This window comes from Syngnathus floridae, chromosome 3, assembly GCF_059516105.1.
Source record: "Syngnathus floridae isolate MCC-2025c chromosome 3, RoL_Sflo_1.0, whole genome shotgun sequence".
In the NCBI taxonomy this organism is placed as follows: Eukaryota; Metazoa; Chordata; class Actinopteri; order Syngnathiformes; family Syngnathidae; genus Syngnathus; species Syngnathus floridae.
Window position 1 is genome coordinate 12055653 of NC_142415.1, and position 21312 is coordinate 12076964.

At 40.5% G+C, this 21312-nt stretch overlaps 2 protein-coding genes across 11 annotated transcripts in view; both read right to left on the minus strand.

The window, feature by feature from the left end:
• Positions 1–1977, minus strand: part of tead1b (TEA domain family member 1b) — a 36236-nt gene extending 34259 nt beyond the window's left edge. For 2 of the 6 annotated variants that reach the window (XM_088371129.1, XM_088371128.1), the window contains exons 1-2: positions 1739–1977; positions 1176–1305 (exon numbers count right to left, since the gene is read on the minus strand). The gene's annotated coding sequence lies outside the window, so the exon portion shown is untranslated. The remainder of the gene's footprint in view (positions 1–1175; positions 1306–1738) is intronic. The other 4 variants (XM_088371131.1, XM_088371130.1, XM_088371133.1 and 1 more) reach the window with 2 other exon arrangements.
• A 5246-nt stretch (positions 1978–7223) lies between these two features.
• mical2a (microtubule associated monooxygenase, calponin and LIM domain containing 2a) overlaps positions 7224–21312 on the minus strand; it is a 28370-nt gene continuing 14281 nt past the window's right edge. The window contains exons 6-23 of one of the 5 annotated variants that reach the window (XR_015857393.1): positions 20853–21008; positions 20646–20746; positions 20283–20540; positions 19761–19876; positions 19496–19622; positions 19327–19417; positions 18820–18967; positions 17274–17473; positions 16551–16654; positions 16354–16425; positions 16039–16146; positions 15644–15748; positions 13676–13921; positions 12357–12464; positions 11047–11227; positions 10749–10825; positions 8977–10679; positions 7224–7668 (exon numbers count right to left, since the gene is read on the minus strand). Coding sequence is in view for 4 of the 5 variants with exons in the window: in XM_088370249.1 (XP_088226375.1) it covers positions 10341–10679; positions 10749–10825; positions 11047–11227; positions 12357–12464; positions 13676–13921; positions 15644–15748; positions 16039–16146; positions 16354–16425; positions 16551–16654; positions 17274–17473; positions 18820–18967; positions 19327–19417; positions 19496–19622; positions 19761–19876; positions 20283–20540; positions 20646–20746; positions 20853–21008 (2537 nt within the window). In the remaining variant the exon portion in view is untranslated. Of the gene's footprint in view, positions 7669–8840; positions 10680–10748; positions 10826–11046; positions 11228–12356; positions 12465–13675; positions 13922–15643; positions 15749–16038; positions 16147–16353; positions 16426–16550; positions 16655–17273; positions 17474–18819; positions 18968–19326; positions 19418–19495; positions 19623–19760; positions 19877–20282; positions 20541–20645; positions 20747–20852; positions 21009–21312 lie in introns of those variants that run through there. The other 4 variants (XM_088370249.1, XM_088370250.1, XM_088370251.1 and 1 more) reach the window with 4 other exon arrangements.

Genomic DNA, 21312 nt, shown 5'->3' on the forward strand with positions numbered 1-21312 from the left:
TGGTCCAACAGGTTGCCTGATTGCATAAACTGAAAACAAAGCATCCATTTCTAGCCCCTCGCGAGAAGATTTACTCATATAATGAGAATTGTTTGGGGTTATGCAGAGTTCGGAATTATTCCTGGAAATAATAACCCTTTTGTGCCAATTTTTTGTGTTTCGTGTTTTGTTGAGCCTCTGCATAGCTAAGAATTGGGTAGTTTTCTGAGAGTAGATGTGAAAACTCCATCAATTAAATCTGCATTTAAAAACACAGATACCTGAGAGTACATTTTACTCCCTTCACTGCTCCTGCAAGCCTGTTTTGCACTTATGTCCAGTGGCAAAATGAGCTTTCTAATTAGCTTATTCAACTTTGACCACACCGTTGACATTCAATTTGGGAAAAGTAAACCGCTTTAGGGGGGGGGGGGGGGGGGGGTGACACTTGTGGCTGAATCAAAGCGGCGTATCTAACTGGTGACCTTGTGACCTTACAGTGCTGCTGTGAAATCTTGAAACAGCAAAAGTCTGGTGTAAAAAAAATAAAAATATCTGCAAGCTGCAAATCACTTACATTGTTATATTTCAATTAATAAATATTTTTAAAAGTTTGGAAAAATTGCATGCAAATTTACAAGAAAAAGTAGTATAAAATGTGGTGCTACTGGTGATCTACGACAAGGGCTCACTTTTAGCTGAGCAGGCAATTCCCAAACTAAAGGAAAGCCCCAAACGGAAAGCATAGCGGTGGGGGGGGGGGGGGGGGGGGGGAAGCAAAACAAAGGCGCCACGAACGATATTCGAACTAACATTTAACATCCATTTCCCGCGAGTTAGTACCAGACAGAGCGGAGTAATCTACTTTTCGAACGAGTAACACGTCAATTAAAGCTAATATTCCTCCGACACTGTGCCAACAACTAAACCTTTAGCCCCGGGATACTTTTACGTTGGAGGATGTGTATGATCTTATTTTAATGTGTGGTGTTTTTTTTTAAATATCCAAAGCAAAATACTAGTCTTCAAATCTAGACAGTTATTATTTTGAGCATTGTTCGTATCGTGAGCGAACGTAAAGTAAGCTGCGCGAACCAATGACGGACTTTTGACTTATTTTTCCGAGCGGTTCCCTCGCCTGCCCTGTAAAAGTGAAGCTAAAGGAAAAAGAAGCAGGAAAAAATAGATATACTCACACAGAACTTCGACGGCGATTTAAAAAAGCAACGTCCAAGGTAGCGAAGCAACAAGTCTCCCTGGTGTTTTTCGTCGAGGTGGTCCGAAAAGCCTCCGATGAAATCCGCCAAGTGTCGATCGAGTCAACAACTAGAGAGAGGAAAAGAGCAACGCTTACAATCGTCATGTTGTCCCAAAAACTGTTTTCCGAGCTGGTTATGTATTTTTTTAGTTGAGGCTTAAATCCCCTGTGGGTGTTTCCGAGGCTCTGACACGGAGCACACGACATGTGGCGCTTTTAAAAGGGGCGTAGGAGCAGCCTTCTTCTCCAAAAATGTGAAAAATGTAAAAGATTTTCGCCGCTCGAGCGATGAGAGCAGAGCGAGCGTTCAAAGTGCCTGTTGCAACAGCGAGTCGGCCATCTAACCCACTACACTCACCGTTTCCACGCGCCTTGGGAGAAATAACATAAATAGGCCAGCGTTTTTTATAAACTACTCAGTATTTGAAAAGTCATAAAGTAAACCAAGCAAATAGAAGTCGGCATTCACTTTGAATGCCTGCAACTAGCAATGGAACTTACCTCGTTATTGATACCTCATATTTAAAAAAAAATGTCCATTTTGAGCTCATGTGGTGTTATTGGGCATTTACAATATTAATGTCAAGTTATTCTGGTGTTTTTGAGTCGGCAAGGAAGGTGAATCGCTTCGCTCACTGACAGAGATGCGAAGAATGCTCGGAATGAGAAGAGGAATGAAATGAACGCAAAGAGCGAGTTTGCGTCGGGGGCGGAGCGAGAGGTGGCGTCATCCCGGAACCCTGCAGCTTTCCTCGGCCGAGCGGGGACAGGGAGGGCGCTTTGACAGCCCGGGGAACTGTGGCCTTCAGGGACACGCGGAAAGTTCAACTTCACACCTTCTTTCCATCACGGTCAAATCCTTAAATCATTGAGGTTTTGTCCTTACACAGTGGGCGAATCTTGAATATCTACTCGATCCAATATTCTGGCAGGCTTAAATGGCACCATGTGCAACCCCCCCCCCCCTCACATATGCCCCCTCTCTCCTATTTCTACCACTATTATCAACACTCACATGCACAGATGAAGTGCAAGATTTATGTTGTTTCAAAATACAACTATTTTTATCATTTCATATCTATATACTTGTGTACCTGATGAGGTGTCAATCATTTCTCGTGCACTAGCAGACACATTCGCTGCAGACGCTACCTTGGGCTTCAGGAGTTTTGCTGAAACTATGGCGGAAAATCCAGACAACTGGGCAAAAGACTGGCAAACACAAGCAGCAACGGAGCAAGAAAAGCTAAAAAGAAGGAATTAAGAATCATTCTGTTCTTTTACGTTAATAATTTTGACAACGTAGGGTGAACATTGCAGTTGCCTTTCAGAGTTTGAAGGACTTCAAGCAGCTGAGAGGTTTCACAGATGCATAGTTGGGTTACTCACCAAATAAGTTTATCACCTTTTTGATTCATTCATTGCATTCCCTTCATCTGTATTTAGTATTACTGTAGTCATTATCTCAACCACTTGCCCATGTTACTGCTTTGCTAGCAACCAAATTGTATGATAAAATTCGATAACATGCTTCTCACCGAGACATCAACATTTCACACTCAATTTCTTTGCTTCAGTGTCTAGATGAACAAAAAGCAATTCAGTAGATTCACATGTGTCTATACAGCCAAATACACAACTGTGGGCCTGTCTGAACAAGTCATCCATTAGAGAGCCTGTGTTTTGACACGGTTTTCAAAAGAAAACCATAAAGAAAGATGAATGAGCGGTGTTCTGAAGACATCCATCGACACCTTTTAACGCCCGTCTGTGCATGCTTGGCCCAAAAACTGGAGGGTAGGGTATAGAAATGCCCATCATTCTTGTCTGTCAATACTTTTTTTTGGTTCACCTTTATTCAACCATCACACTTTTAACTCCACCATTTCTCAAACACACACGTAACATGATCACGTTAGCTGGCTGCTGGTGTTTCTAAAGATCCAGTGCACGCTGTTGAAAAAATAAAAACAAAAAATTGTCCATTTTATCAGCTTTGATTTTACTCTTTCAGGTAAATATTTTTTAAAATATGTTCATTATCCTAGTTGTAGTGTGGAGTAGTGTGAAACTGTATTCAGCTGCTGCCCAACTTGTCATCTGATCTGATATGCAAGCATTAAACCACATTTTTCCAGACTTGCGGAAACAAGCCAATTAAGCTTTCAATTATTCATACCCTTTAGACTTAAAGTGAATATTTGTTGAATGTGTGTCATTTACATGAAAAGAAAAAACTGTAAGAAATTTTGTTCAGAATAAATGAAAACTCATCACCATTTTGTGTTGTTTTGTTGATTTTGTCGCGTAAAAAAAATGAGGACAAGAGAAATCATGTTTCTAATGTGACCTGTATGACTGAATGACATTAGTTAAAACTCTTTAAGAGATGAACAAAAAATAAAAAAAATTGATTGCACAAGTCTCCTGTACGAGTCAGTAATTTTGACAAGGTGGGGGAATTGTGAGCAGTCTGAAGTAGCCCTTGATCAAAACAGCTACATCCCAGTAGTTGCTTATTTTACTTCCCCCATGAATAATAATAAAAATGAATAATAAAAAGCTAAAGGGTTCCTATTAAATATAGAAACCTTTGCTTTGAAATTGTTTTTTAATCACAAAAACATGCCATTTAAATATAGGGTGTGTAGACTTTTGCTATTCGCTGTGTGTGTAGAAAAAGAAAACACAGAGTTGCATGATCCAGTATGATGAGCTGACATCAGAATCATCACTGAAAACTGCATCTGCTTTTTAAACACATCGCATGTGCACAGCAAAGGGGCCAATTCATAACAAACGATTTGTTTGGCAGTGCGGTGATTTCAACTTTTTGATGGCGGCCAGTACAATAGAATTAGGGTAATTCGGTTCAGCCACCCCCCTCCCTCCAGGTATACTCTGCTGCTGCAACTGTCTGGTCTGGTTTAGTCTGGTCGCCAACCTTCTCTAATCAGATCGCCGTCTAAGGCCAAGCGCTGGCTCTCTGCTCTGACTGCTCAGCTGGCGGCACTCTTTTGCTTTAGTCACACACAATATAGAAAATCAGGGTCTACCCACTGATTTACAAGAATATGACTTGGGTTTATTTATAGCAAGTTACAGCAAAATGGGCAGAACTCATCCCAATAATGACATGTATTTACATATACATATCTTCTCAAAGGTATGTTACAGCAGGGGAGAAAAGAGAAGGGTTAAAAAAGATGAAGTCCTCACACACGCCCCTTGAAATCTACCATGCCTTTTTCAGCCATTTGCTTGTCACACTGTTTCAAACAGTTTGCGCACTTGCAGGTTAATCTCTTTATCGCCGCGGCAGCAAACGTTGCCTGTGCAACAGAAGATACTGCCAGAAGGATACAGACATTAAAGTCATTGCATAACCGATGTTTAAAATGTGATTATGACCAGATGTGCTCGCAGATATTTGCAGAGGCAAGGGATTTTCTGATATCACATGGACACATGTTTTGAGAACAACCAGCTTTGCGTGCGATTATCAAAAAGAATCAGAGAGATATTCTGCCATCTGGCAATTTTTATATTTATATATATATATATATATATATATATATATATATACTATGCAGTTTGACACCAAATATTTTGAAAGTGTTCAGTGCCAGTTGATCTCTCAACTAACAACTTTATACTTGGAATAGCAAAGCTTCCAAGTATCAAATATAAATGGACAAAGTGATTGACAGAAAAATAAAATTGAATATTTTTTTTTCTGTTGTTAAATCTATACATCATTTACACACAATTTTGTACTCCTACTCGTTGTTCTTTCCTGGCCCAACAGATGTAAAATCACCCAATGTGTTATACGGAGGACAGAAGAGCACGCAATTCAGTACAGGCATGCTATTTTTATTGCAAGGTACAATATAAGAAGACACCAGTGTAATTATCCCTTAATAGATGGAAATGCTCCTTTTCAAGGAATCGGGGCATATGATGTGTGATTATGAGTGATCCTTTTCTTTGTGATTGTAAAAAAAAAACCACATCACAGTTGCTGGACGTTACGGAAGATGGTGGATCAGAACAATTGGTAATACTTGTCTATCTTCTCCATCTTACTTAGCAGATGTAAGGCAAGAAACCCAGGTCTCAATATTTAGGGCCACATTCATTCATAAGGGAGACAACACATTTATGTTTAGGTTTATTACTTTTAATAGTGCTAATAAAGAACGTAGAGAAGTATAATTTGGGCAAGCTGGCAGGATTTTCCAGTTGACTTTAGAAAAACATATTTATGTTTCATCTATTCCTCTCAAGACAGTGAGTCTGTTCTTCTTGGTTACCTTTACAGGATACAAAGGCATTGCAAATTTTTGTGTTGCGTTTGGCACAAGGTTATTTTTGTCGATGCTGATTAAAATGAGTTCAAACATCTTCAACAACATTCCTGTCAGGCTGTTGTTAATTGAACGAACAATAACATATTAAAACTGCAGTGTGAGAAGGAAATTTCAAAAAGAAGCAACTTTATCAATGTCCTTTTTTTTATATATTCAGGATTACATACAATTTTAGGTATAGAATTTTATACTTTTTTTGAATGCAAGGATCTGACCATGGGAAGTACTTATGGGCGGTAAAAAAACTCGACATATGTAAAGTGCTTTGGTTGAGGCAATGCTGGAACTTCCTTGCATTGTTGCTTGGTGTTGAAGACCGTGCCTGGTTCTTTTTATCCAGTTTGAAGCCGAAAGGAAACTCAAGCCATTTGTCAAAATGGCAACAGGAAACTTCCGGATGGACTCTCCACTGCCTGCAGATGATGGCTGATGGCGTTTATCGACGTTGGGAGTGAATGAACTAGCCTGATGGGTTTTAGTGCAGACCATGTATGGTGTGCCCTCTAGGGGAACATGAAAGAATCTCTGAATTAAATGTTCAAATCCTACTTAATTTCGCAGTGGCTTTTTGAAACCAAGACAGATGCCCAAATCCACCACCCCATCTGCACACCCTTGCCGATCACTGTACCACAAATTCAAGGTTAACTGTTGCTATATCTTGAAATGAAGCAAGAAAAAACAGGTGGAAGAGTTAGCGTTATCGACAATTGGTGAAATAAATACTTAAGGCTTGTTATTAAGGCAGAAAACTCACTAACCAGCATGGCTAATAACACCACTTAATTTCTGGTCTGATGTTACTTCATAACGTAGAGAAGAGCAAAGAAGTCACAAGTTTCGGAGTACTAATAGGCACTGTTCCAAGCCCATGCCGACTCGCTGACATTCCTGCTTTTTAGGTGTGAATGTTGAGTGCGAATGGTTGTTAGATTGCTGGTGATCAGTCCACGATGCACTCTGCTGTACCTCAACCCTCACCAAGAGTATCTCAGTTCAGAATAAAAGGAAACCTGACCGTAACCAGACAACTTCTGCCCTTTAATGTTGTTGCTGAGCTGGGCAGACATTTCATTTTGAAAAGTGTAATTATTTTTCTCCATAGAGGAAATGTAAATAGATGAAAAACAATTTAATCTACCGCCCATTGTGATTCCTCTTCCACCGGGACACTAAAAAGATGATTTATGTCTAAGTGCTGACATTATGTTGTAGATTAATCTTCTCCCAGCAGTTTGTGTATTTTCATCAGCTTTTAGGGCATTTGTAATTCTAGTCCAATTTCAGGCTGATTGCCCTGTTGCTCAAATGCTAATCATCGTCACTGTGTAAATTGTTTTCTAGTTTAACACTCAAGGGAAGACATTACATTTATAGCAATAACAGCTACTGCAAATATGTCACTCAGAGCGTCGGCAAGTAATCTTCCCTGTAAGCTCCTAAGTGAACTCAAGGAGGTTTTATTCAGCACACCCATTACACCTGGAGGATGTTCACTAAACTGGAGCACGGCAAACAAGTTAAGACAAACAAATTTGACAGAAAGCATGTGCAGCATTTAAATAGAATAACTGCATGGATTGAAATCTGCAAAAAGAGGGCAAGACAAGAAGCAGAAATGTTTTTTTTTTTTAACAGTTTTAAACAACATACATTGTAATGAGTTTTTTGGGGTTTGTGAGATATGAATTTCAAAGGCAAAATCCAGCTGTTTTTATCCATCTCAGGAAGAGCGGCCATTTTGCCACTTGCTGGCGACTGAAAATTACATCACAATTGCAGAGTCTCAGTCCACACAACTAATTGCGGTTTTCTGAAGTCATTGAAGAGATAGGAACATTAATATTCAGTAGAAAAAGGAACTCGGGAGTCTACAAAATATTTTGCTTGTCAATTTAGTTCCATGGAATGAAACCAGATAGAGTGTTAACATGAAAACCAGGAAAAACATGTTAAGATTAATTGATGTCAGTTTTTTTTTTAAATCTGTTTGATGGAGTACTTTCACTCACCTAAAAATTGGTGCAATGCTCTCTAAATCCAGTTTCATGGTAATACCTGGCAATAAAATTTGAACTGTTGATCTCTTGTCATATTCATTCATCTTTTGATGTCAAACCCAAAGGTTTTGAGTATACAGCACAAATAAAGGAACTGGCCTCACTGCCCAATACTTTGGAGGTTAGTGTGAATCTCTGGGGGGTCATCGTTATTTATTAGGTTGCATTTTCAATGAAATTGTGCCTTTGGTCCGGTCACTTGCAAAATTAGTTTTAAGCGTTGCGAGATGGCTTTATGACATGCATCCGCTTTAAAATGCATCATGACAAAACAGGACCACTCAGTCTTACAGCACATTTAATTTTTTTTTGAAGTGCTTTACAAATATTACAAAGAAAGTTAGAGCCGAGTGCTGATTTTTGACCTTGAAGAATTTCTTTGGAAAACAAAATAATGGGAATCCTAAGAAGGATGTTATGATTGTACATGGCTCTTGATTGTGATGTGATGTCAACAAATACAATAACATCAAGCAATTTAGAGAACGTAGTGATATAAAGTCTCCACACCCCTCTTCAAAATAATTGTGATATAAAAAATGAGACCAAGATAACATTGTACATGTAACCCGTGTCCCCCAATTTTACTTATTTTTAAAGGGGAAATAAAAACACATAACTGAAATAATGTGGTTGCACAAGTGTGCACACCCTTGATTATGGCTGTGATCATCAATCACAAATCACCCAGTGTAAATGCAACAGCACGCATCTGCCACCATTTAAAGTAACATTGATTAACACGAAATAAATGGCAAAAGGTCTCCTAGACTTTTTCTACCTTTTTTAAATTTTATTTTAATTTTCATTTTGCAGCATAAACTTCAAAGTTTTATCCCGACACTGACTCTTCATAATTCCCTCCACCTTGTCTAAGGTGCCAAAAAGTTCAACCATGATTTTTTTTTTTTGGACAAATCAAAACATAGCTCCCAAATACAAGAATGTGTTTTGTCAATTATGAACATAGCTACAGTACATCCCTTTGCTAAAAAGCTGTGCACACCTGTGCAACCACATGAGTTCCCATTATTTGTACATTTAACCATCATTTCTCACATAAAACCCAATCATGTGTCACTTATCTTCAATTTTTAAACAACCCCTGTTAGTTGTGGTTCATTATGAAAACACAAGGCCACGCAGAAGCATTTCAAGAGTCACGGTGAGTAATGTCCAAGCCAAGGCCAACTTTAATCATCTCACAATCGTAAATGCAGTTAAAGCAGAGCGACAATTTCATAATATGAAAGTTGGCGTGTGCAGGAAGTCAAACACACAACCACGTGACCATGCACGTAATCACCTTTAACGCAAATATGTGCAACCATCCAGCCGGCTTAGACACATCATATGAGGTGAAGAGAACAGTCTAAAAACACAAAGAGCATACAGACGAAGGATGGGAAAACAACATACGTAAGCAGAAAGTCCTGAATACAAGATACAGTACTGACATTTAGAAGGGAGAAGATATCTGTTCATTGGTTTCACAATTGTTGAAGCAAAAAAACATTGACACAAGTTGGCTTTGGGCACATGATTTTTTTTCTAAGAGGGATTTTTAAAAGAATGAGGTTTTCCATCTGTGACGTAATGAGCACCTCAATTTCAGGTCATTTTAAAGCAATTTCAGTCATGCAGTATGTAAGTCGCAGAGAGCAAATCCAACGCCAAATTGTTGTAAACAAACAATGTACACAAATTTCTAAAGTGCCTGATAAGCATCAATAGATGTTGGATAAAGCAACTGGGAGGCTTCTTGGTAAAACACGTAACAGCAAGAGTGGCAAGCTTGCCAGGCTCTTTTGTCTACAGTCAATTACAAATATTAATAAAATAAACTGAGTCTTGTAGTTCTAGAAAGAACTCAAAGGGCAGATTTTTTTTTGGAGCCCTTGTTTTTCTGAGACTCGACAGTAGATATCAGAAAAGCACAGACTAAATGCTAAAAAGCATCCACAGTATGAACTAATGATAAAGCAAATTGCACATTCAGTCCACTTTTTTGTTGCTGCTACTAAATCCATGAGGCAGCTCTCAAATATAAAGTGCATGAAGGCAGTCAGTCATCACGACCTGAGTAAAGCAATCGGAAGTGTGCTTGAAGAGCCATTGAGGATCACTTATGAAAACACCCGGCAACCATTTGTCATTTTAGCAACCTGACATATCAAGTCAAGTGCGCTTGCTTGAGTCCTAAAAAATTATCTTAACTTTGGTTTTGCATGTTATTTAAGAGCTGCGGGTTTGGTTGTAGGCAAATCACAGTGTATACTCTTTTGGATACTCAACCGAGGACTTTACATCAATTTTATTCAATTTCATTAAAGAAATGAAGAAAAATCTTGCTTTTATTTTCATTTGATGTGTGCACATAGTCAGAGGATATCAAATTTAAATATATATCTAGATTTGCTCTAGAATTTGGTAAACGCAAAGTATGTTCCAAAAACAGACTGTTTTTGGATTAAAATGGGGAAAATTTAGTATTGTATAAATTTTGTAGGTCAGTATTTGGTTAATACTTGAAAGATTTATGCTATTTTACTGACGCCATGTATTCGGTGTAACCTTGAATTCTCTTAAAAAAAAAATAAAGAAACCTAACAAGCACAACGGTGCTGGCAGCAAGTTTTGGGTATCCATGAGCCTGGGCCCGATTTGCTCCTACACCCACATGGGCGCGGCCTCGGTTTGCATCTGCAGCAGAACGTCGTACAAGATGAGCAGCAAGGGCAAAGTCAAGCTGAGTAGCTCGTACATGAAGGCATAGTCCTGGGCGTTGTCCCTTAAGTGGCTAACAAAAGCCCGAGCCGCCCGGCGGCACATAGGCCTGGGGGCGCTACATACGCCACGTGCCACACTCAGGGGTCTGCTCAGCTGCTCCCACAAAACAGAGCCAAGAGTACCTGCTGGAGTCTGGCTCTGCAGGGCCACCGCACAGCTGGAGGTGGCGCCCTCTTCCGTAGCATCGCATAGCCCCTCGAACCGACTTCGTAAATGATTCTGCAACAGAGACGTTCTGTATATCATCTACCATCACCTGCATCCACATGTGAGGTGCTCAGTTCTTACCAAGCGTGCAGAGCCGTTCCTCTGCGGGCTTGTCTCGTTGTTGAGTTGATCAAAGTGAAGCTTGCAGTATAATTTACCTGTCAGAGCATATCAATTGTTAGGATGAACCCAACCTACTAATTAGGTACACCTACACAATCCAACAAGATCAACTATTGGGAAAAATTGCTCATTCAGACGACAAATTTAGACCATTTTTTTGGGATGCATTACAAAAATGAGCATTTAAAATCTTTGTAAAGATTTGTTTGATATTAATATTGTCTTGGGTCAGATGAAAGTGTGAAAGTGAGCGTACCATGTCGTGCGTCAAAGGCATGTGATCCCTGGTGCAGGGTAGAGCTGCAGGTGGTGCAGCGAAAGCATTCCCTGTGAAAGTAGAAGCCCTCGGCACAAATCCTCTCCACCAAATAAACACGCCGCTCGCACGAGTGGCACTTTTCACTCAATTGAGGGAACGCCCTTTGGACCGAGCCGCCCTGAGGAACATAACACAAAAACGAGCATTTTTCTGAATGCCACTCAGTTCTGGGTAGTCATTGCCTCTTTGAAAGAGTCCATTTTTTTTGCATCTTGAAACCTCTGAGATAATCAATAAACCACTAATATTAGTCATTCTACTCAGAGCATAAAGAATATGACAGTGAGTTCTGTTATTGTCTGTCTACATGTTGTTACTGAAGCATTTGTGTTAAATCCGTTGCTGCAAAGGGTTAAAGAACCGCAACATACGTAGATGCAAATTAACATCAAATCTGAAAATCAAATCTGAGACTATTCTACTTTTACACAGTAAGAGAAAAGGCCATTATTGATTTTTTTTTATTATGGTCAAACTAAAGCATTAGATACAAATCATGAGAACTTTGATACAGCATGTATTAGCACTTTTTTTTGTAGATTGTTCAGGTAAGACTAATGTAGCACATGCTCAACATAATTCAAGCACATTCATGCATCTTCTTTTGTGAACAATTTTAACCCTTTGAGCAATTCAAATCATGTGCCAGTGCATGCTCAGTACAAACAGAAGGGGGAGACATATACCAAAATATATAGCTCGGTTCACAGTGAGGGGAAACAATACTGTGGTTAGTTTCATATCATGTTTCCAGCTACATCAAAAGTAGTGGTAGTAGTAATACTAGTGGTAGTAGTAAACAAAAAAAGTTACACCCAAAAGCAAAATATGATCATGTGGAAGTGCAACCCATGAAAATTGTGGATAATGTTGCTTTTTGGAGACTGTATGGGATGGGTGGAGTAGAAACCACAAGGAAACCACGCACGCACGCACACACGCACGCACACGCGCACACACACACAGCACAACCACATCCTCCGCCTCCGTCAGGTCCTACTGCTGATCGAAAGCACACATGTAGAAAAAGCCAACGGGGCAGTGCTACATTTAAGGATGCATTTGTGAACGTGAGTGATGGTGACGAAGATGAAGATCAGCGGCCACTCATTCAAATCCCAGTAGTAGTATGATAGTAATCTCAATTTGGAGCATGAAATAGACATTCATACCACAACAGTGTCCAAACATGCAGGCAAAAACAAGCCTGGGAGGGTGGGGTCAAAGGGCGAGCATGTGATAGTCACCTTGATACCAACAGAGTTGTCTGCTGAGATCAAACCGTTGAGATGAAGTGCTTTCTCCTTTATGCTCTTTGACTGAAACTCTCTAGTTTGTTGCGACTGAGCTTTTTTCTAAAACATGAAAGGGGAACCAAAGATCAGTCCCGCCGCTTCCGTCTGATGACACACAAACGCAGCTAAGACTTGGACAAACATGTGGAGACACTGCATGACGTTCACACAACACTGCAGTGGAACACAAACGTGAGAAAGCCACAGAAACCTGACATTGGGCACTAAGCGGCTCATGTAAAGGAACGGAATTTTGGACCGAGCCCTGCCCTACTGAAAAATAGCCAATAGATGATGGCAGCCAAGCACTGCTTTTGTCTAAATGAAGTTCCTCAACTCTTTTCACTCACTTGATGTATTTTGTTAGCGCCTTGATGGCGCTTGGATTTATTAGCATTTCTTTGAGCAGACTTTCCTATGTGGTTGTTTTAAATAGTGTGACATTCAATTTTTCTTTTGTTTAGTTTGACAGTTGTTTTCAGGAGCTTGAAGTCTCTTTTGTGAAGAATTGTTCACTATCTGCCAAATTGCTGCTTTGTCTGAAGTGAGGTGACGTGTTCACAGCCACCAAACGTGCTCAGATCTCAAATTTCTGTTTTCAGGTCAAACAAAATTACAATGCATCACTGTAATCCAGAACAATATGCTCATTGACAAAAACCTGTCTGCTAACATGCTTTTGTGACGTGAACATAATGGTCAAGGATTTAAGTTTGGCATCAATGTTGGCACTATTACGTTCTCTTTGTTTCGATTTCTGAGTCAAGTTAGTGCCAACTTCATCTGGTTTGGAGCAGATGGCAAATCTTTTTTTAAGAATGGGGTGTAAAAAAAATTAATAATGTCTAAGTATACGAGAGACAAATGAGAGCGGAACAGATGTCCCATCTTGTTCAACGCAACCAAGACTTCCGATCTTTGTTTTCCCTATGAAACACCTTTACGTGAAGCTATTGTTATTTTCTTACATTCAGTAAATGTAATTAGGTACAATAGCCGGAGGTACGTAAGTCTCTGCTTGGCCATAACATCACTACACACATACGTACATAGGTACGCACACGCAAACTTGGGCCAGTAATCTGCCACAACCTGTGCCAGGTTTTCTGGTCTGCTCCTGTCGTGTTCCAACGAGAGGGATAATTAAGGGTATGACTTCACTATCTGACTTCATGTTGTACTACATAATCAACATCTCTTCACGTTCCATCACAACATGCAACAATAAAAGGAGGGCTTGAGGGAAGGAAGAGGAAGAGTCTTGACTTCACCTCATAGATGAGTTCATCCACCTCCTTGAGGCGCTGGAGAACTCTGGACATGAACGCGACCGCAGAGTGGACTGAGGGTGCGGTAGACATTTTGTTCTCCAGTTCTGGCAAGGTCTTGGCTTGCTCGTGTGTCTGAGCCACATGTCTGAGCTTCACTACAGAGAAGTAGCACTCTGACTCCTGGGCTTTGGGTCGAGGGTCCGCGGGGATTAAGTTTTGGGCCGCGCGCCTGATATCGAGTTGAAACTGAAAAGTGATGATACACACGCTGTCAGAAACTTGACGGCTGACGATCGTTGACGGAACTGTACTGGTGCTTTTACATGCTTCAGCCCGTCACTCGATTTCTAAACCACTTAGCATGTTTGGGGTCTGGCATTTGGATTGGTTCCATTATGCTAATCCAACACGGCGATTTTTTTTGCCCGCTGAGCTTTATTGGACAATAAAATGGTGTAATCAGCTTTATGAAGTGTTTGTAATAATGTGGCACTTCAAATTCGTACGTGACCTTTTCCAAAATGAAAAACAATCCCCAACACTTTTACAATAATACTGTTTTTTTTTCTTATTTTATGTGCACTCAGGAATGTTGCATTGTACCCAGGGACAAATGAACTCTCCTGTTTCCAAACATTTTTTAATCCTTGAATGAGTGAAACTTTGGGAGTGTTGTTTATATTTAAAGGGTTTGCTTCATTGAATTTGGAAAACATGACGATATATTTCAGTCCGTGCTATCCTATACCTATACTGTATGCATCCGTGTTCTTGTGTGTCTGCATTAGTTTGTGTGTTGGCTACCTAAATCATCTGTGAGCAAAGTATAAAACAGAATGAAATTTACTGTATCATCATATTTATTTTTTTATTTTTATTTTATTTTAACCAGTTGTTTCCATCAAATTGGGCAAAACAATGAATGAGGTCAAATTGGCCCTAAAGTGGGTTAAGAGGCTGCTGCTAAAAGCTACTTTTGATAATTGGGCAAACTATTCCATTTTCTGTTTACGTTTTAAGATGAACGTCCATCTACCCATCCATTTTCCAAACCACCTATTTAGAGACAAATTCTATCTCACTAGTCATAGTGACAAAATGTCTTTTGACTTAAGACTATAATTTTGTTTCTGAAATGTTAGGATTCAGTCACAACAGCATAACAAAAGATGTACTGATTTATAAACGGACCAAATCCAACTACAGAACTGCCCTTGCTTACAATGCTTACAATTATTTTATTTTTTCTGTCAAGTCTAAGATGAATCATAAAACAGCTTGAGGTAGGGGAGGTCAAAGATCCCTTGCTAACTATTAATTTTTTTGTGAGGGGTGATTACAGTGTCAGAAATAAGGATGGCTGAGCTAAGGTCTATTGGTAGATGCTTTGAAATTCTTTCGGGGTTTATTCACCATAATATTGAAAATGTCCCATCTGAGATGCTCCAGATAAACAATATTAAATTTGAACAATAATAACTTTAAGCATGATCAGGGAGATCTTGCACTATGAGAAAAATGGCTAAAGAGGGGAGGGAGGAGAACAGAAGAAGAGTGATGAGGATAGATCACATCCCTGAGGCCTTGGCATGACCACCACTACGAGGGAATGCAGGTAGCTCTAAGGTCAGATGAGTCCATGTTTTTGGTCAACCTAGTTCCAAATTGGTAGAATTTAAAAGTGACACATCACGATGCAAACGATTCCTGTTTCAGTGTCACACGTAGGAAATTGATAGATACTGATAAGTAAAGGGAGTGCGGGCTAAAGAATGTAAAAAGTACAAATAAAAAGAGCCCAGAATGTTCTTCCAAATGTGCTGAATAGTAGGAAAAAGTGTTTTCGTGGTGTCTATTAGCGACGGATTCAGTTGGATTGTGATTAAATTTCATTTGTGTGCACATACATAAATGTGTGCATGTTAACTGTTCGTGTTTTCCAACTGCAACCTGGCTTCATGGCTCTACCTGCATCTCAGGCGGAGGCTTGGGTGGAATGGGAGGCGGTAATTTAAAATGCCCACATTCAGCAGAGTCGAGAGTTTGAAGAAGGGAGGAACTCTCACAGTCTGACTGAAATTTGGCACAAAGGTTGGGAAGAGAGTTAACAAAAAGGCACAGACCTGGGAGAGGCTGAAAGGATCAAATGCTGGGTGAAAGAGACCAGAAGAGAAACAGAAAAGTTTAGTTGGAGAAAAAGAAACATTTTGGCAGAGAAACCACATAGAACTCTTAAAGGTCCAACTCACCTCATCTGAAGGCAAGAAAGATGTCATTTGTACACAAATATATGACAACACATTGCTTCCCTAAATAACCGTTGTTCATATATAGTTATTTAAAATAAAAAAAACTGACAATACCTCTCTCCATTGGGTGTACTTTGTTTTACTCTCAAATTTGGCCAGCAACTGTGTAGCCATGGAGCGCACTTTGTTCTCTTTGGGTTCCCTTGTGGACAAATTGGTGTCCTAAAAGGGAGAAAGGCAACACCAATCTGTTGAACATACACACTGGACATACGAAAGCAACAACATGCTTGTTGTATCACTGGCGTATCATTTAAACTAGCTCTCGGACCATCGCAACAAGTTGAGGGAATCAAAGAGTTAAATGCAGTCGAAATTAAATCAGTCCTTGGAAATAGCAGTTCAAATGTTTCACAATAATTAACAAACCTCCTCCGGGTGAGTGAAATATTTTCTCCTCCTTTTGTAAATGGCATCTGGACCATCTGTCTTTTTCTCATCCTAGAAGTCCAGCAGAAGGGGACAAAACAAAGGTGAGTTGAGTTCAAAATCTAGAATAAACTGCATTCAAACGACTATCGTTTAAAATAATACACAATACTGTCCATTATGCAGTAAAATGTTACCTTCGGAACTCGTTTCCTTGGCAGACAAAGATTGAGAAGGTTATTATTACTTCGGACCGCCTTAGATGGATAATCTTCACTGTTTTCGTCCACTCGTCTGGAGCCTGTGGTGCAACATGTGACTGAAGTAAAAAGTTCACAGACTTTCCACATCACACAGACATTAAAGTCAAATAACATCAGTGCATAATGCCCAGAACAAAATACAATTCAAGAAATAAGAAGTTAGTGAGCTAATGCTGGCAAATATTTCACTTTGAATGCACGACCAAAGTGACAACATATGACTGGAAGTTGAATAAAGTGAGTCGCCTGTCTGAGAATGTCAGTCCACAGCAGTTCACAGCACTGGTACAAGTACACATACCACACATTGCAGCATTCTTGACTGGTAGGAATTCATAACACACACACAGGAAATCAAGTGAAAAGGGGAAAGCTTCTCTCCTGCCTACGCTTATTTTCTACATCACTTGGCAGAACAATACAAATATAACAAAGGGGAAGTCCAAACGGGGCAGCTAGCAACATACTCACAATTGAGTAGAGAAAAGTAGAGTACAGTACTGGGTATTGTTTAATTCACGTATAATGGAAAAATGGTCCGAAGTGTCAACTAAAATGCTGGATTGTATGTTACAATGCTGAACAGTATAGTTTGCGATGGTACCTAAAATATAGCAGATTGATTATACATAGAATACACTGAGCATAATTCAATACCTGCATCAGGTAACGGTGTACCTCGGAAGAGTTCGTAGAATTTGGAGAGGTAGTTAATGATTCTGGTCTTCTCTATCTCCAGGGAGCCACTCAGCTCTTTCACAGATGCGAAGGGTTTGATCCCAAATTCCCGCTCCGCAATGTCAAAAGCCAGCTGGAGGTTGTCGGCCTGGTTTTCCTCATTCAATGACTCAAAGTCTCTGAGGGACAAAAGATAATGACTTGTGTGGGAGGCAGATCATGTACATGTCACGATGTCTCCTTGCTGCTAGGGTCTATACTGCCGTTAGTGTGGCCTGTGCATGTGTTTTAGTATTTAATTTGAGATGGAGGGGAGGAGATTATCCATCATAGATATCTGAATAAAACAACAGGAAAGTGAAAAGGGCCAGTCAAGTGATTGAAGGCAAGATGGGTGCAGCATAAAGTGCACAAGGTTTTAAAAGTGAACAATCCATGCCTTGTAAATTTGACACATCACAAAAGTGTTTAACATCGTGCCAAATTTGAAGGCTTAAGTAAAAAAGTCCTCAAATGAGGATCAAGCCCTTGTCTCCACTCTCAAGCGCTGTGGCTGTGTCCACTGAATGCTCCCGCTCAACTGTCAATCACACAGCCCGAGCACGACCTGAAGAAATAACCCCAACCCCTCACTATTTTTTTTCCTGTATGGCATGAATGCACTCAATGCCAACAATGACTAAATCTCTGAAGGGAGGGATGTATTTTCAGGGTGTAGGCATAATTTGCTAACATGTTGCAATTGCTGGATAACTGCTGATAGCGACAAAGTTCAGAGCTCAAGTTTTTATACACTGGGGGAGGGTCGGCTCCAAAGTACAGCGCACATGGCGTTCTCGCCAACACCCACCCACGATAAAAAAAAAAAAAAAAAAAAAGGAAACAAATGGTAATAAAGCCACATTGTTCTCAGTAATTAGATGTTTTCAGCAGTTATCTTCAATCACATATGTACAAATAAACTTCTGAATTGTCTTGATAGCTTTTTAATAAAGACAAGGCTTTGAAGAAACATTCCTCCCTTATTTTGCCGCAAAAATGGTACAAAACATTTTGATAAAGAATTGAATCGAAACGGCTTGAGTGTCTCATCCAACACTGCCTACGCAGACGCCATCGGAAATATAACAGCAAACCTAACAACACTCCCTTTTTCTCCTTTTCCTTTAGTTTCTGCAAATCTACTCACTTTGCAGAATTCCACTGTGCTGACAGGCGTACATTAGGAAGAGGGGGAAAGGGGGGGGGTCGCGAATGCCAGCGCGGTTCTGAAAACTTGCAGGACCACATGAAATTGCAGTGGCATGCGAGTAGGTATGAAGGCAATAATTTAAGCAGGAGAGCATATAATTTCTTTTGCAAATGGACTCATCCAAAGCTGTAATAGAGGTACAAAGCGCTGCACCCCCCCCTCTAAAAAAAACCCAACAATGGTATTTAACGCACACTGAAGTTTGTTGTTAGTTTGTAAACTTGTAATGTGGGAGAATAAATCTTCAGCGCTGCTTTCTGACACTTTACGTACATGAGATGAGGTTTGAACCTGTGGATCAAGGCACACAAGGCGAGGCCAATACTCCAAGAGAACGTCAAGTCCGTGATTGTTACATTCCTGTAACCTTCGGTCTGTTTCTGGCACCATGTGAGAAGCCTTGCCGGCCTGATATCAGATTCTATGGAGGAGAAACAAGCAAGAGCATTTTCAGTATGAGTATAAGTCCAAGCGAATAAATGCCGGAATGTAGGCGCCACTCTCAGGAAATGAATGCAAAGGTCAAGAAAAAGCTCAGAATTTAAAATGAGTTGAAAATTTAATTCAGGAAGTAAAAGTCTGAACTTGGCGAGTAAGACGTTAACTCCCATTTCATGGCTTCCTCCTCACAGTGAACCCACGTGTAAAAACAAACCGCAGAATATGACTTCCTCTCCACATGCGAGTTAGTTTTAGCTGTTAAAAATAACGCTTCAAAGTAAGAGTCGGGTGACAATGCTAAACATTGCATTGCAGCCTGCGCAGTTGCGATTTCTCTACCTCGTTGGCAGACATTAACAGGTCGACGGATGGAGGCGGCACGCTCCAGAGAGCATGAATTCAGAGCTCCGTTCAAGTACAGGTGACGGACCTGGAAATGGAAAAAGTTCAGACAGTTAATGTATCTTTTCTCAGATGAAAAAATAAATTGAAATCTCTTCTTTTGCACCTGGTGAGGCCTGACACACGAAGAGATGAGGTTGGGGTACCGCGTCGTAGGGTCGATGGTGTACTGTTCCAAGTTTTTGGCGATGTTCTCAGGTGTTGTTTGTGGCAACAACCTGTAAATGCTTTCTCTGAAAACACAACACCTACGATTAGGGACGGGTGAGTACCGATACCGGGTATTTGTATCGGTCCGATACAGCCTTGTTTCAAAGTTTCGGGGAATACTGTCGATACCAGCCACCGAAACTTCGTGTTTTAACACATACCTCTCTGCCAGCAACTCAAGAACGGTCCGACCCTGAGACCAGCCTTTTACCATCCAGGCAGTGTCGAAGGCAGCCAAGAATCCTCTAGCGCAGCCCGTCCCCATGGGCCAGAAAGGCTGCAAACAACAAAGACAAAAAAACAAATCAATATACCAGTAAAAGTGGAGGGAAGCACCTTTAAATCACAGGTGGGCCTACACCATCACACCAAGAGATTGTGGACAATTGTTTCCTTTTAATTATGTAGAGACACTTTGATAAGGATCATTTTCTGTTGCTAGTGCATAGTAGCTTGGCCATTGCAACCTCATTGAAAGTCTCCCCAAAACACCACCTCTATATTTCAATCCATTTTTACCCCGAGTTGGTTTTACAGCTCGATGGTGTGCGTGTACCAGTGTCTGACTGGTAACCAATTCTCTTGACTAGCTAATCAGCTGTCCTGAACAGGATAGGCGAATGGATGATTAATTGGCCTGGTGTCCCAATACTTTAGTGTGATTAAACATCACATGCCCTTACCTCCAAAAGGCTGTCGCCCACTAGCGTAACCAGCAGTTGATGTCCAAACCGCTCCCTGACCAGAGCGGCGTTTTCCGAGGCGTGCATGCTAGTGAAGTCGAACATGGCTACGTCGGGCTGGCCGCAGTGGTTCATGGCAAAGTCCAGCGTGGGAAGCTGGTAGTTGGTGCCAAAATCAGCAGCCTCTCTGGCATAGCACAGGAGAGCTTCCTGATTGACGTTATCGCTACTCAGCAGCCTCTGTGTCTCCACGTAATCCTATCAACCAACAAAGACAATACCAGCCTCACCTTAGTTTATTGCTTATCCAAGTGTTTGTATCTTTTACTGAGCCAAGTGACATATTTTACATAAGGAACTCACATTAATGACAACTCCTTTATCCAGTAGGCTCTGTTTCTTCGCAGTCATGACAAAGTAGTGCGTGTTGTCCTTGTAGTACACAATGTTTTCCAGGTCGATGCCTGCGACAAAGACAGGTGTGTCGGACGCTTGTGAACACATCCTTTTAAAAGCACAAAAATAATCCGGGTCATGTCTTGAAGGTCTCCCAGATCTCCTCTCTCCCACCTGTTTCTTCTTTGAGGTCAAGAAAGAACTTTTGATTGAAGATGAAGGCCACGCCACTAATTTCCTCCACCTTGGCCTCCGCTGTCGTGTTCCTGTTGATGAAGTTGGCGGTGATGGCGATCGCCAACTTGCCGCGAAATTCTTTTCTTTTGAATCCTGCCGTTAAAAAAGCAGAGAGAATGGTATTGAAAAGAAAGGGAAACCAAACAAGAACTGTGGCTAGTCTTACAGCCAGTTGTTTCAGGGTCACAGGTGGTTGACTCAGCAATACGTAATATATCGACGGAAACTCTTAACCAGCTAAGAAAAGTGAACACATTCAAGGAAAATAAATAAAAAAAAAACACAACTACTGTTATCAATTAAAAGATTTTAAAAACGACATTACACTTTGAAAGTCACATTCACTTTAACATTTGAGTGTTAATTTCTCAGTCCATTAAACTAAAGTATGCTCCTT